The sequence below is a fragment of the Podarcis pityusensis genome (genome assembly GCF_964106645.2).
Source record: "Podarcis pityusensis genome assembly, chromosome: 6".
Lineage (NCBI taxonomy): Eukaryota > Metazoa > Chordata > Lepidosauria > Squamata > Lacertidae > Podarcis > Podarcis pityusensis.
This window is the reverse complement of record NC_138030.1, coordinates 31,191,509-31,207,120: the sequence shown is the minus strand read 5'-3', so window position 1 is coordinate 31,207,120 and position 15,612 is coordinate 31,191,509. Positions and strand designations below refer to the sequence as shown.

The 15,612-nt window shown below is 41.7% G+C and overlaps 2 protein-coding genes across 3 annotated transcripts in view; one reads left to right on the top strand and one right to left on the bottom strand.

Moving 5' to 3' along the window:
- The window catches only part of MMP24 (matrix metallopeptidase 24), a 36,356-nt gene extending 31,795 nt beyond the window's left edge, over window positions 1-4,561 (top strand). For both annotated transcript variants that reach the window (XM_081010406.1, XM_081010407.1), the window contains exon 9: window positions 148-4,561. In XM_081010406.1, coding sequence (XP_080866532.1) covers window positions 148-485 — 338 coding nt within the window. In that variant the 3' untranslated portion in view covers window positions 486-4,561. The remainder of the gene's footprint in view (window positions 1-147) is intronic.
- Window positions 4,562-5,537: 976 nt separating this feature from the next.
- Window positions 5,538-14,311, bottom strand: EIF6 (eukaryotic translation initiation factor 6). Its single transcript, XM_081010412.1, has 6 exons — window positions 14,072-14,311; window positions 11,894-11,979; window positions 10,469-10,644; window positions 9,398-9,574; window positions 7,529-7,710; window positions 5,538-6,390 (listed from the first exon to the last, which is right to left on the bottom strand). The coding sequence occupies exons 1-6, from the start codon at window positions 14,176-14,178 to the stop codon at window positions 6,381-6,383; spliced, it is 738 nt and encodes a 245-aa protein (XP_080866538.1). The 5' UTR covers window positions 14,179-14,311; the 3' UTR covers window positions 5,538-6,380.
- Window positions 14,312-15,612: the final 1,301 nt, after the last annotated feature.

Sequence of the window (15,612 nt, the reverse complement as noted above, 5' to 3'; positions counted from 1 at the left end):
CCCTGCTGTTATTCAATAAATATCATACAAACCATCTGTATTTCCAACATAACCACTCCTGCCATATACAGAATATTTTCTCTTCGCTGCACACATCTAGAATTTGTGAATGGCACAGAATGCAATAATATCTGTTTTCTTTTCCAGTTTATACCTACTTTTATAAAGGTAAGGAATACTGGAAGTTTGATAACCAGAGGCTGACTGTGGAGCCGGGATACCCCAGGTCAATCCTCAAAGACTGGATGGGCTGCAACCAAAAGGAGGTTGAACGGAGCAAAGACCGGCGGCTCTCTCACGAAGACGTGGATATTATGGTGACTATAAACGATGTGCCTAGCACTGTCAATGCAATTGCAGTCGTGATCCCCTGCATTTTATCTCTGTGTATCCTTGTCCTGGTATACACAATCTTCCAGTTCAAGAACAAAGAGGTCCAGCAAAGCGTGACCTATTACAGACGACCCGTACAAGAGTGGGTATGACAGGCTCACCAGCTCGTTGGGGCTGACAAGATGGAAGAAGACGGTGACGACTATTGAGGATGGTGGCAACAGGCCGCAGACATTTTGAAAAAGGGGGAGATTGAAGGATAGCCTGCCAAACAAACATACATAACTCTTCAAGAGACTTAGATGAGTCAGAGAGAATTCTGGGACTGAAAGAACAGGAACAAAATTCAATTAAACCCAGGTGGCCTTGCACGGTGGAGCCGCTTTCCTTCTGACTGACTGACTGCCTCAGTGCCGTGTTATGTCTCGGTGTGACATTTTTCACCAACCCACTCAGTGAGTGTCAGAGACCTCAAGAGGAGTTTGCTTCAACCTTTTTTCAACTCACCCGAGCAATCTTCTTCAGTGCCCTCTTTCAAACCCAGCATTTGCCAGTGTAGCCAAACACCTCTCAACAAGTTGTTTTTTTTCTACACTTGTCTCATCAAAAAGAGAGATAATACTGTGGGACACAAAAGGAACACTTCAGGACCTTCTGAAGAAGACATTCTGAGGCTGAGTCATTCTGAAATATTTTAATTTATTACAGGAACCAGGCAATTACCTGGATACTGTTTTTTTCCAATACCTGCTGGTCAGATGTTTTGTACATTCATGGTAATTAGCTGATGTTCCCACTCTGCAATGGCAGACACACATAAAGAGCTCTTAGGAGATAATTCTGTGTAGACCACGACTTCAAACAGCTCTAAAGCCAGATCAAATCACAACAGCAACTAGGAACCGAAATTTGTGAATACAACCAGTCTGCAAGACTAAGCAATTGGGTTTGAACACTAACATGAATGCAGCCCTTAAAACTCTTTGTTTTTAAGAACCTGTCATGTACTAAATATTTAAATGTCATATTACCACTATTTTAAGTTGGCAACAATAAATTAATTGTTACCATTATAAGATTAAAGGCAAATTCTGTGATATTTAAGAATGTAAGAAGGCTCCTGCTGAATGAGGACAAAGGTCCATCCAGCCCAACATTGTTCTTAAAGTGGCCAACCAGATGCAAGCCACAAGGACATGCGGGTTCCCCAGTGATTGGCACTCAGTAACATACCACCTTTGATACTGTATATGGTACTCTGCAAATACAAGTCCCCTTGATCCTTTTTTTTATAAATGGAGGCCAAGTGGCATGTACATTAGGATGCTTGATATTCTTTAACAAAATTATGATGAGAATTGTAGTTGCAGTAGTGCAGGAAAGGAGTGGCATCCAGACAGAAATTCATGTTTTTAAAATCTGATTTGTTTATTCAAGAGGCATTTATATACCACTTAATCAGGAGTGGGAGGTTATCCTAAAGATTGCGATTTAGAAACTTTAATCTGGCAAATTCTCCAAAATGTATAAAGTAAATTGCAGTATTTTATAGTATCAGTGCTTAAACGATATTGGTGTGCCACATGTATCTTTAAAACAAGAGAGAAAGCTGCACATATCTTTTAGACTACTACAGCGGATGGCATTCACTAGTAGAAACTATCCAACTCTGCTTTCCAGGTAGGTATAAAAACTAAGTATTTCTGGTTTACTCATAGGCTAGACAAATCAAGTTGGTTTATTTTGATGCAGTATATTTTTGTCATTCTTGTTGGCAAGACATCAATCTTTTTTGCCTTTTCAGGAGATTCTCTACTTGCTGTTATGCTAGAGACCTATTGGAAATTATAGGAATGTAATCAGAGAAAAACCTTTTGGGGTTTTAATTTTTATTTTCATATCACAAGTTCATGTTGCCAAAACTCTTAAGGACAATACCCAACATCACAGAGTCTTTCCTTTCCTAAATTTCCCCCAAATCTGCTATGGAGGGTTCCCCAATCCTCTGGAGCAGATTTTGAGATGGGACAATCCATTCTGCCAACTGTGTCTGTTCTGCTAGTGGCCTGATCCCAACCTTTTTTATGCCAAAATAATGGAGATGCAGGGCCCACTTGCGAGGAGAGGTGCTTATCCCATGTCCACTGACTGTTGTCTGCACATCCACTCTAGGCTTTCCAACCCCTCAAATTGGGGTAAAAATCATGAACTATTCAAGGTGGGGTTTCCATTCCCTCCCCCACAACTATCCCAAATTCATCAAATTGGTATTACGGGTGAGACACTGGATTGTCCCAGTTTCAGCATGTAACAGTAACTAGAAGATACTTCCCTTATATTACCTTCACTTTCAGGTGAAAGTTTAGAAAAGCAAAGCCATGTCATACTTAAAAGCGGATACACTTAATATATTTGATGTTGCCTTGAAAGCTCATGCCACAATAAGGCAGTCATAAGGTGCTACAGCATTTTGCCTTTTTTTGCAGCTATTAAGTATCAACTCAGGAGAGGATGGCAAGCATGGTTTTTAAATAGGCCATGTTGACTTTTAGCAGTGCATGCAAGTTGCTGCTTCTGTGAACCAACATAAACCTCAGTAAATTGTGTGTGGTTTGCATGCAATCACTATTACTACAATGAACCTGAACAGATGTGAAAGTGCTACAAACAGTGAAATGCAGGTTGACAGTACTTGCTCAAATGTTTTTTGCCACCCCCAAATACTGATTTATATGTGAACTTAATTGCAACACTGCAAAGGCTTCAAAGACTTGGGCAGAGTAAAATATCCATACAAGTTGCAAGCTCGGGACTCGGCTATTCTATGGAACTCTTAATATGGTTTTGTTGTGCACCCAGGAATAACTTTCACACTATCAAGCACTTTCAGCACAATTCCAAACACTTGTCCAGTAGCAACTTAGAAACCAACCAAGTTTGTTCTGGGTAGAAGATTTTGTGTGCATGCACACTTTTTCAAATACCATCTGATGAAGTGTGCATGCAACGAAAGCATATACCCAGAACAAACTTAGTTGGTGTCTAGGGTGCTACTGGACAATTTTTTAATTTATTTCAACTGCATCAGACCAACACGGCTACCCACCTGAATCTAATTCCAAACACTGCTACTGTTCTGAAATTACTCACCTGAGAAGCATAAAATTTCCAGAACAAATACTTGATATAATCTAGAAGTTGCATAACTGTCTTATGGCAATCCATTTTTGCTTTAAAAATAATTAAAATTGCCCCTAAAGCTTTATCTGCTTTAAACATCTTGGAAGCCTCCTGCTAATAGCTGAGTGGTCCCTATGTAACACATCATCAAGATCACGTATGGTATTAACTAGATTTAGAGTTTTGCCCCATATCTAATTCTGTCAGACTATCCACTTATTTAAAAGGTGCTGCCATCATACGGACTCAATAGGATTTCATCCTTGTCTTGCAGCTCTGCTTTGAAAACACCTCCTTGCTGATACTTGATCTTACCCTAGTACCTAAAAAATTATCTTATAATGTTACTGTATCAATCTATTATAATGTCCCATCTCATTATTATTTGAGTCAGATCTAAATTTGATAAAATCACATTATTTAATTCCTTATCTACACTGTTATGTATCTAAATCTACTTGTGTTACAATGCAAATTGACACAATTATTAAAGGAGTTTGTCATTTTGCCATACCACACAAACAAAGTGCTCATGAAATCAAACACCAGCACATTTATTAAAGGAGTTTGTCATCTTGTCATACATTTTTAAATGAATGCTTGTCAGGACACTTGAACAGCATCTGTTGTTTCCAAACTCTCTAAAAATTTGAGACTGGCCAGTTTATTAATATTCCAATAATATTCCAATAAATCTGCCTGCTCCTAAGGTGTTACATTTCTGGTTCTCCTGGATTTCAGAGTTTTTGTTTTTTGCTGTTTTCAGGCAGAAATATTTTGCTTTTCTAATCTGTTGATGGGAGCTTGTTTCTAGATTCCACACTTAAGGTGTTAAATGTATTTTCCATTTCTTCCATATTCATAATAGATTTTTTTAAAAAACCAAGTAGTCTCTTTCCTACTGGTTACTGCGTAAGTTATTTGTTCCCCTTTTCTTAAACATTCTACCCATCACTTTTGCTAACACCACATTTAAAAGCTGCTGCAGAAGGTTACATTTGCTTCACAGAGCAGTCTGGCTACTCTCAGAAAAATAGCCACATGGCAGAAGAAAATGTCTAGTCCTCTGTGCACACTCAATCTCTTAGTTGTCATCTGTGGGTCAGATAGCTAAATCAAATGCCACTGCACTCACATCTGGGATACAGTGGTTTAGCAATTATTATTCAATGTGGTTGCACTTCAAGGCATATATGGATGCTAGATATTTACAAGACGTTCCAATGCGAGCACGTATGGTGAGTGCAAGTTTTTTATATATATATAAACATGCCTGAAAGCTCTTGCAGTAGGGCATTTTGTGTAACGTCAGTAAGGAAGTACTATAGTGATAAAGGAGCTTTCAATAGTCTATTGGACCACTACAGTTCATAAAGAAAATATGTTGTGAGCTGAACAATTTATTGTCGCACTAGATTCCCTTAATAGCATCAGTGTTAAGAACTGCAAAACCCCACTATTGTGGGAGGTGGGGAAAGTAATATATTCAGGAAATAATGTAAGCAAATAGTGCAAGACTGGAGGATTAAATGTGTAATACAGGAGCAAGAAACCTGTGGCCCTCTAGATGTTATTGGACTCCCAACTCCCGCCAGCCTAGCCAATAATCAGAGATGATGGGAGCTGTATTTTAGAACTGTCTGGAGGATCAAAGATTCCCCACTCCAGTGTAATACACCTTCAGCTGCTTTTAACTTGTACCATGCTTCATTACTGGGATGTGTTTGAGCTAGATGTAGTAAAACATGGAGTAGAGCATGCTGGATCACCTTACAGAGGAAGACAAGGGTGATTTTGTAATAGTCAGGAACAATGAGAAAAGACACGATGGCACAATTGAAACAGGTACTTTGGCCAGTAAACTGCAGCAGGGAAAGAAAAAGCTATGAAATCATAAAGTAGCTATGGAAAGCTTTCAAGTAAAAGCCAGATTGTTTAATAAAACGTGTTCTTTCAGAACTCTTAAGTTTGATGCAGCCCTTATCCCTTATATTGAATTCCAGTATCAATGTCCAGAACAACGGTTTTTAGCTTTAAGGTTTATTAGTTTTAACTGCCTTTGGCATTAAGCCTCAACCAAGTGACACCATCACCTACTTCCAAGGATTGCTTCTATCGCTGCGCAACAAAGCAGAGCCTCATAAGAAGCTTAAGATACAGGTTGCAAAGTAGTTTCTTATGACTGAATTGTTAAGGAAGTGTGCATACAACGAAGAGGCCAAAATAAATTATTTCCACCCAGGCTATTTCCTCTAAAGTAAAGGCTCTTCATAACTTCAGCAGATGGATAGGTTGGTCTTTCACCTGGTCTTCCTCCACAGATAAAGGCCAGTGTCATTTCAGAGAACTGCTAGCACATGTTGACTTTACAGAATTATAGGGATATGGCAAAAAGCTCCATGGCTTATTTCAGTCCTTTTAACAGGCAGTGTCTGACTACCAAATTTACATATGACAGCTACATTAATCTAGGCTGCAGGCTATGTAAAAATGATCCAGTAGAAATCCCAGCTCCGTCTGATCGAGAAATTATAGCTGGTTCAGGCACATGCCGGTGAATGCAGAAGGAGAAAACCATTTTGTTTTGTTTTTTTAACCATTATTACATGTAATGACATCTTTAAACATTTTTCTAAAACATACACTCACAATTTGAAAATTATCTCATGAATTAATAAAAGCAGGCCATATTAGCAGAAGTAACAAAAAGGGGCACAGGTGTGTAACATTGTAGTTTAGAAATGCTGATTGTTGTATACCCTTCCTGGTCTAGGTCTGCAGAGTAATAAACAGAGCATTTACTTCAGTGAGCAATCAAGATCATAATCTGGCCTTCAGTGCTTCTGTGGTGGTCAAGGAGCAGCAGATCATGTCAAGCTAAAAAAGGAAACAGAAATGAAGGTTAGCCAAAAATACTTTTGGGGCTCCAGCAAGGCTGTCTTATTTTCATCTCCGTCATCTAAAAAACCAGGCAAGGTGCAACAGGGAATTCAAAACCTGTCACAATAATTGGACTGCATTGTGAAGGTCACTAACTGGATGCATGTAGAAGTATCAGCTATACAGCCATGTCAGTACTGAATTCTCACAATGGCCAGGAGATTAGACATGCCACATAAAGGCAAAGAGTCCAGTGGCCTCCCACTTTATTCACTGCCCCTTTTGGCCATTCCGTAAGCCAGTAGCAAAGCACAATGTGCTCACACAGGTAGCAGATGCATGAGAAGGTGCAAGGTTTTTTAAAAAACTTACAAAGTTTATTATTCTTGAATCGAGTCATGGATCAAGTCACTGCAAATATTAATTACAGGCACATTGCCTGGATACACACACGCATCCCACACAATTTTTTTGCAATACAAAATAAATGCTTACGCAGGTCGTCACAAAATAGATAAGGTAGGTCTTGCCTCACTCTGGCCTGCTGCCTGGAAGTTGCTCTGGGCTGCTGCCTTGAGTGAGGGAAGGTGGCCTTTCATTGGCCAGCAACATGGGGCAGGAGGTGCCTTCTCTCTACCTCTACACACCCATCCTGTCAACAGTTCTGCTGGGTGTCCTTCTGTGGCCATCCACCACCACGCGCACTAACTCCCCTTAGGGAGGCTTGGGACAGGCCGGGCAGCGGCCCCGAACGATTTCCAGGGTGAGTCTCTCTCTCTCTCCTCCCTGCGCTCCCCCCCCATTAAAGTGGTTTGCTCCCCACTTTATGCAATTTCACTTATGTGCATGGCCCCCCAAAATGTAACCCTCACGTAAGTGGAATGAAAATGGTGGGTGGGATATATAGAAAAAGTATTCCCTTTGCAAATGATGAAAGTGGTACTAGAACTTCTAGCAGATCAGTTTCACAGACCTTGGCAAGCAGGTGAAAGTACTGAGACAACGGAAGAAAATGAACTATAATCACCATTTGTGAGTAATCACAGGAAAGTTATAATAAGCAAAATGAGAATCCAGGCAGTCACTGACCTTGAGGCATTTACTAGATTTGTGAGAAAACAAGTGTCAAACCTACCTGTCAATCAAAGAATCTCTCATAGTAGTAGCAATGGTACTTGGCTGTGATTCATTGAGTTTAAAGACACTCTCAATAACAGATAACTCTGTGCTGGTTGTGTCCAGGCCACAGAAGGCACACCAGTCATTCACAACCATTCCAGCTGCAATCACCTCACTGCCACGGTTAACAGTTCCAGCCTGGTAAAAAAGAGAGAGACATTCATGACAGTACCTCTGGCTAAGAGAGATTTTTTTTCCCTTCCCCTAATCTATAACAGCAATACCCAATGGACTAACATCAGAGTTAATACCTCCCACCACCCAGGGTTGGATGTATTATGAGCCAGAAGTAAAGTATATGTAACTGATAATTTAGTTTGGAACCAGTAGCCTTGAATACTTTTTAGTGGAAAGGCAGGATAGAAATATTTTAAGTAAAATATTTGAGAAGGCAATAGAAGCCAAGCCCTCCAGAACCAGTAAGTTAGCTCTTTATGTTTTATCATCATTTCAAAAATAATATAGCCCAGCATTGAGAAATGTCAGAAAAGCCAGGCCCCAATTCTCTAGCCTACAATTCTCATTGAGTGGCCTTGGGGAATCCACTGGGTCTTTGCAAACAATTTACAGCACAAGTGCTTATCTACTGTGTGGAATTTAAACACAGAGTGTGTTTCTGTTTTGGGATTCTGCATTTCCACACCCCACTCCACGTTGGCTCCAACTACACATAACATAGATTTCTGCATGTTATTCTCCACTTGTTTCAATCCTTTAAGACTGGAACCAGCTCCACCTATACAGAAAATGGGTGGCTTAACTCCTTATAGCTTAAAACCACACTATGTGAGCTTTTTTTTCCAGTTTGGGGGACAAATATACCAGTACGTGTAAGATATGGAAACTTCATATCACAACCCCATCCCCTGACTCCCATGGCTGAGAAAGCAACTTGCTAAGAAGGGACCGGAGAGGCTAGAGTTAACCTCATTTTCCTCACACCCACTTTTGCTCAGAAACAGGCTGCCCTGGCTGCTAATTAATATGTAGAAATAATCATCAATATATGCGATCAACTTAACTGTTAATGTACACATCACTTTTCAGTGTTAGCTATAGTAACTGATAGGATTCTCTTCACAGTGTGTGGATTCTAAAAGGCAGACAATTAGGGTAAGTGAAGAGTTGAATCAAAACAAGATTGCCACTCCAAAGTTCTCTTTACAGAATTCCAGGAGAAGCAGCATCAAAAGCTTTTATCCCTTTTAAGTCAGTTTCTTAAGAGGGGTACTTGTCAAATAGCTCTAGACTGATCCTTTTGAAACCAATTATAATCACTAACACTGTATGCAGCCAATGTAACAATGGCACGCTGACATTTTTCATTTAATCAATGTTATTCCCAAAGCACATTTCAAACCCCTCTCCCCAAGACACTCTCAAACACTCAGTCTTGGATGTATTTCACGTCATTAAGCATTTCATGTTAATGTAAACATTCACTCAAATTCTTCATTGCTCTTCATATTCTTCTCCCCACCCCACCCCACCCATTCTCCTAGTATACACATTTTTCTGTTTTGGGAAAAGAGAGTAATCTTGTGCTTTTATACATTGCCCAGGGTCATTGCCTAACCATTTAGGAATGGTTAGAACTGGTGCTAGAAAGTGATCTCGTGTTTTGAATTGGCCAGGGTGTGGCTATGGTAACTCAGTCATAAATACAGAGGGTATGGTCTCTGATCTCAGTCTTATGAGACCACTAGGTGTGGGGAGGCAGCAGCAGACAACTCAAACTCAGCCTGTTAACTTCTTCACAGTGTAAGAAAACTGGGCATAAATAAATAAAATAAATAAATAAAAAATCAGCAGAAAGAGTAGTTACCACAAGTGGGACTTGTAGCAATGAGGAGAGCTCATCCTGGTCTTCAATGGAAGTCTTGGGGTGCACAAGTCCTCCCTGGTTGCTGAAAGCACAATAACTTCCCACCAACACTTGTTCTGCTACCGTCTGCCTAAATACTTCCACTTTTAGTACGTCTGCTAAAATCTCTTCTGTCTCCTGTAAAAAAAATATGAAAGGTTTAAAACCAGCACTGTGAACACATCAAACCTTTCCTAATTAATTAAAAGCAAATGCCAAATCAATTTATCTCATTAAGAAATGTACACATGATCGCAATATTAATATAAAGGCCTTTTTGAGAACTAAACTCTCAGTTTAATAAACAAAAACCACCACTCATGTTTAGAAGAGCCTGTGTTTAGATACTGGCCATGGAAGGGCTGTTGCTCTGTGCCAGTCCACCACCAGAGACCTGCGGAAGGTCTCAGATTCAATTCAGGGCTGAGGAAGACTCTTGCCTTCAACCATGGACAGCCACTGACAGTCAGTATAGACAGTACTGACTTCTGTGAACCAATGAAATAAAACAGCTTCCTAGGTTGCTAGGTGATTTCAACTGAGCATGATCAGTTTCCATTGCCTCTGACCATGGAATCTCAAGTCAGTAGTGATCAATAGCACACAGCATGTAGTTCTTACTGCTGGAAGGAAAGCCATATTAAAAGCATTTACTACAACTAGAATAGAATTAGCATGCTGCTGCCACCAACTTTTTTGTGTTTTTATATTGTAAATCATCCTGTGATCCTCAGTTGAAGGGCAGTATAGAAATTTAATAAAATAAAAAATAATAGTTTAAATGATAACTCCTTTCTTCCATTCTGCCAACTGTCTCTGTAACTATGTCTCTGGCATCCTGCCTTCCAGTTGTTGTAAAATTCAGCTGATGGTGTCAAGAGCCTGGAAGAGAGGATGTCAAAGTTCGCAGGCAGCTCAGCTACTGAACCTTGTGTGGAAGAAGGAGGCTCCTTTAACTACTATCACTACTTAACGTAAGTAGCGGTAGCATGCCAATTTCCGAAAAATTCAGATCAAAATGAACTCATTTACTCTGTCAATGTCTGGATGGACAAGTGCTACATAGTCATTGCATGTAGTGACATTGCCCAAGGCAGAGAGGCGCTCTTCCACTCGCTGAATTCGTACGGAGTCTGGAAGACTGTTTCGGATGTGCTGAAGCTCCTGGTCCGTGGTATTGTTTGGGACTAACAAGCCATGCCGGTTTCCTAAAAGAAAAGGGATGGGGGAGAAAAGAGACCCAATTCAAGATTCAGAAGTAACAGGTCTTTCATTTTCTTTCTCCCCCAAACCTGGATGCCATAAAGCAATGAATGAAAAAAATCACTGGTTGAGTTCACAGGTCATAGTAAACAATACTTAACTGTTTACCATGAACACACAGATGGCTTCACTCCTCCCCTAGTGGTAGCAGAAACAAACCGTGATCTCTGGCTTATGTAGGGACTGGGATGTGTAGTTTCTTTTGCTCAAACAATTGGGAAGACAAGAACAAACTGACTTAAGATCATCGTTTGTTTGAAGAAACACAAACAGCCACTACCCAGAAAACAAATCCTGGGATCATGGTTTGAAGCTCCCATTTGCACTAGGGGAGAAGAAAAGTGGGGCCACCTGCATGTTCACAGTAAACTATTAACTGTGTGAACTCTGCCACAGAATCACAGAAATGGATCTAACCCAACTTCCTGTGACACCTTTCTTGCTTTTAATGGAGTACAGAAATGCATTCACAAAGCAAATAACTACAGACACCGAATGCAAGTAAACTAAGCCATATACTCCCGCCCCAGTATAGGGTCACCAAATACTCATTCAGATATGTAAAATTTTATATAATAAATGCAATATATCTAGCTAACAAACTAGTGCCAGAAGAACTAAATTCTTAATTTACATAACTTAAAACAAGTTTATATTATTTTTTAAAAAATATATCTTGTCTTTCTGCTAGATAACAGGTTTCTAAGGTACAAAAAACATTTTTTTAAAATAGAAAGCAGTGAAAATAGTCTCCACCTTTAATTTTTATTCCTGGACCTGGAGTACCTCCTCTTGGGAATTGGACATTCTGCAGCTGCTAGATATTCCTGGAAACAGTGGTGACTTAAGTCGCAAGAGGACAGTGATATTAGCTATCTGCTTCCCAGCTCTTAGATAACATTATGTAAGAGCGCTTTAACGGTAATAATAACAGTATACTACCATCAGTTCACATTGCTGTTTACTGTTAATATTAATATTGTCTGCAAATTATTTTTCTCTTCCTTTTCCCATCCAGCTCAGTGTTGTCTACACTGACCAGTGGCGGCTTTCCAGAGTTTCAGGAAGGGGACATTCCCTGCCCTACCTGAAGATGGTGGAGATTGAATCTGGGAAGCAGATGCTGTATCACTGAGCTACAGCATTTATATTTTAAGAAGGATTAAGACAACCCAATTGGAGAATGCAACTTACCCACACACATTCTGCCAATGATTCGACATCCGGCAATTGAAGCATGAACTACAGGGATGGTATCCGAAAGCTCCCCTTCAAAAACACTAAAGCACAGCAGAATGAAAATTGTAAAACGGTACCAAATTCAACATGACTACATTGTCAAGGACTCAAATAAAGGAGAAACTTTCACAAGGATAGTAAGTCACATGATCCTCTTGCAGCAAATACAAATAGCTCTCGCAGCATCTTAACCAGTAACAGATTTATCCTGGCATATGGCTTTATTGTGGCATAAACCAACATGGCATGACATGAGCTTGTTGCTAAACTGGAAGAACAATTTATCAATTGAAAAGGCAAACAGCCTTTGATGAAAACAGAGAAACCAACCAACAATAATGGGTCAGTGACTCTTTTTCAATGCTGGAGATGGACTCTGAACTCCATTCCATCTCTTGCCATTCTCCAAGGCTCAAAAAAAGAAGAGAAGATACTAAATTGCAGGTATATAACAACAACAATTTATTTCTTATACCACACCCATCTGACTGGGTTGCCGCAGCCACTATGGGCAGCTTCCAACAAAACACAGGGGTCGATGATGCATCAAACATTAAAAGCTTCCCCAAACAAGGGCTGCCTTCAGATGTCTATGAAAAGTCATACAGCTGTTTATCACTTTAACATCTGATGGGAGAAAATTACATAAAGCCAAAACGTTGCTACAGCTCCTTTACAGATCCTTTCTGGGCCCGCCGCCCTCCTCATTCATTCCCCTTGAAAGAGTGCAATCCAAACTCCTCAGAGCCCTTCTACAAGTTCCTAGATGCATTTCAAATGCATGGGTCAGACTAAAAACAGGGATGATGAAGCTCATATCAGTCTAACATCAATATATAAGTGGCTAACTCTGAAACTGCTCCTCCGAGGAATAGCCCCATTGATTCTGAGTGACCAGTTTCAGTCTGGCTGGCAGACAGCAGTCTTAAACACTCTTCAGAAACTGGGCCTTGCTCCCCAAACCCTCATAACTATGGGTCTGGGCCAAGCTAGATCTGTGGTCAGGCAAATAATCATGGACATAGAGAGACAACAGGACTGTACAAGGGTCCCCGATTATAGAATCATAGAAAATGGGAGATACGTAGCCGCTCCAGCTACATATCTCTTATTTCCTCGCATCCAGAAAAACAAGAAGGGCTTTCACTCTTGCTAGAAGCTTGGCCTTGCCCTCACCGGTTCTGGAAGGCTCCTATAGAAGAGTCTTCGCGCCTGCTCATTAGGGGAAATAGGAAGCCCTGACCATATATTTTTTAGATGTCCTTTTTACGCTGAGATTCATAGAGACACCATTGATCCTTTGCTTTAGAGGCTCGCCAATCTTTCAGACAAGTTTAAAGTTAAGTCTCTCCTCTTAGGCAAAGACCACAAGACGACCTGCCTGGTAGCCAGATTCTGCTCCCAGATTTGTAGGCACAAATCTAGAATAAAATAGCTTACTAGGGAAAAGCTTAAGTCGCCCTTTGGGGCGCCTCAGGGTCAATTTTTATGGAAGCCCAAATCTATATGCATATATCTCAATTTTAACTCATGAGCTACTGCTGCAATCCAATCTAATTGTATATTTTATCTTTATGAACACTGTTTTTATTGTGTTATGCGAGCTGGTCTTTGACCTTAATAAATTATCTCATCTGAGGGGAGGGCGTGCCACTGGGGGGGGGGGTGACTACTGAGAAGGCCTCCTTGCAATGAGGAAACAGCCAGAAGGCCCTCAGTGTCCTTCGGATATACAGGGCGCTGGCCATTTAGGGCTTTAATGGTCATCACCAGTACCTTGAGTGGTGCTTGGAAACAGGCCGGGAGAGCCAATAATAGATCTTTTAGGACTGGTGTGATGTCACCAGTGCGGAAGCTGCATTGGGGATTAAGAACAGTTCAAAACCTGCCACCCATAACTTGCCCAGGGCCTTAATGGAGTCCCTCATAGTTTTAGCAATATTCGGGGGGGGGGGCAGGGAAAGAAGCCCCGCTGCCGAGCGGCAGCTTCCTTTTCACGGGCCAGGCCTGGCTCCTGGTTTCAGGGTCCGAGTCCGGAGTTCGAAGGGCAGGAGAAAAGGGTGACAGAAATACCCTGGAGAGGCTCGAGGTGCGGCCAGGCTGAGAGGAAGGCCTTTTTTGGGGGGGTGTTACCTGTAGAAGCCCTCTGAGCCCCCGATGGCCACCAGGCAGTAGGCGTTCGTGAGCTTGGCGAAACAGCCGATCTCGTTGTTATTCTCGAAGCTGGCCCGCACCGCCATTGCTGTCAAGGCGCCCCCGAGCAGAAAGCAGAGAGAAAGAGGGAAACCGCCCAACGTCGCCCTCCGTCCGTTGCCTTAGACACGCGGACAGGCCGCAAGCCCCGTCGCCCGGAAACGCGCCGCGACGTCACTTCCGCTTCTTCACCGTCTCGCGCCGCCGTCGCGCACAGACGCAGAAGCACGTCGTGCGTACAGAGGCCGCATCCCGGTGGGGGGGACTTCGGAGTTTGGGTTCCTCGCTTCCTCAGTAACTCGAAGAAAACAGCGGAGAAGTCCTGGGTTCCCCCCGTGTTTGTGACTGGGCATTAACGTGTCCCACATCCCCAGTAAAAAAAGAAAAGTTCCAAGTTTTAATTTTATGTGGAAAAAAACACTGCAGTATGCAAATGAGTGCTGGATTCGGGCGCCGAGAGGGCGCGAGGGGGAAATGTAAGGAGGCCGGTCTTCGTTGCAATTTGATGGGAACTTCCTGTGAGGGATTTTTTTTGTTGGGCTTCCTCATCAGTCTAGCCCCGCAATAATAGTAATGGGTTGCACTCCAGGGCTGTTAGCCGCTCTTTCAACCCCTACAACCTGTAGTTGTGGAAATAATGGACTTCGTTTGTACCTTTAAATGTTTACAAGCCCCAGAATTGTTTTTACCACATGAAGTAAGATCTAGGTTTGAAAAAGCAGACACTGCCTGTTGCTATATATTTTATTTTTCAGTGCTGCTGACCAATCGCAGTTATGCTAAAATCCTTTCTACTCCCATCGATTTCTGTAGCAGCTCCCATCTCCACCCCACAGGAGAGGCTGCAGTTCAAACCTGGAAATTCCCCAATCCAGATGAATCACTTTTCAGTGTCTCTGATTGCCACCTGCCTTCAGGTTGCCAGAGGCCATGACCCTTTCCCAGCGCCACTTGGTGCTGAAAAGGCTTTCTCTCAATGTTGGGTAATGGAAAGAAGCAAGGCTTTTTTTCAGCCAGAACTTGCTGGAACTCAGTTCCGGCACATCTCAGGTGGGTGTCATTGCCATTATAAGAGAACGAAGGAGGTGTTCCTGGTGAGTTCTGGCACCTCTTTCTCTAGAAAAATAGCACTGGAAAGTAGGACATTAAGCATCATATTGTTTGGTCTGTGCAGTAGGCAGAAGACCAGAGGTCTGCCTTAAAAGGAGTGGTGAGGGACTTTGTTGTCCCAGAGTGGTTGCAACTCAATGTTCTCCTCTGAGGGGTTGTCCACACTGGAGTTTAATGGGAATTTAAGGTTGCTTATGTCTCTGTTAATTTAGCAATGCCCTCATGATGCCCTCCCCACTCAACCCCTATCTCACACATTCTCACTTGTAAATCCGGGTTTTCCCAATCTGAGAATAAGCCAAAAATTGGGAATGGTGTGTGTGTTGCCAAACCAATCAGGGCCAAGGGGATTGGGATGGGGCAGTGGCGGT

What these genes read in the sequence shown, in the direction of transcription:
- EIF6 (XM_081010412.1), bottom strand. Translation starts at nt 14,178, where the DNA reads ATGGCGGTGCGGGCCAGCTTCGAGAATAACAACGAGATCGGCTGTTTC. An exon ending in TCCATCCAGACATTGACAGA is followed by an intron (nt 9,575 to 10,468) that starts GTAAATGAGTTC and finishes TTTTTTTTACAG; the next exon opens with GAGACAGAAGAGATTTTAGC. An exon ending in TGCTACAAGTCCCACTTGTG is followed by an intron (nt 7,711 to 9,397) that starts GTAACTACTCTT and finishes CTTTTTTACCAG; the next exon opens with GCTGGAACTGTTAACCGTGG.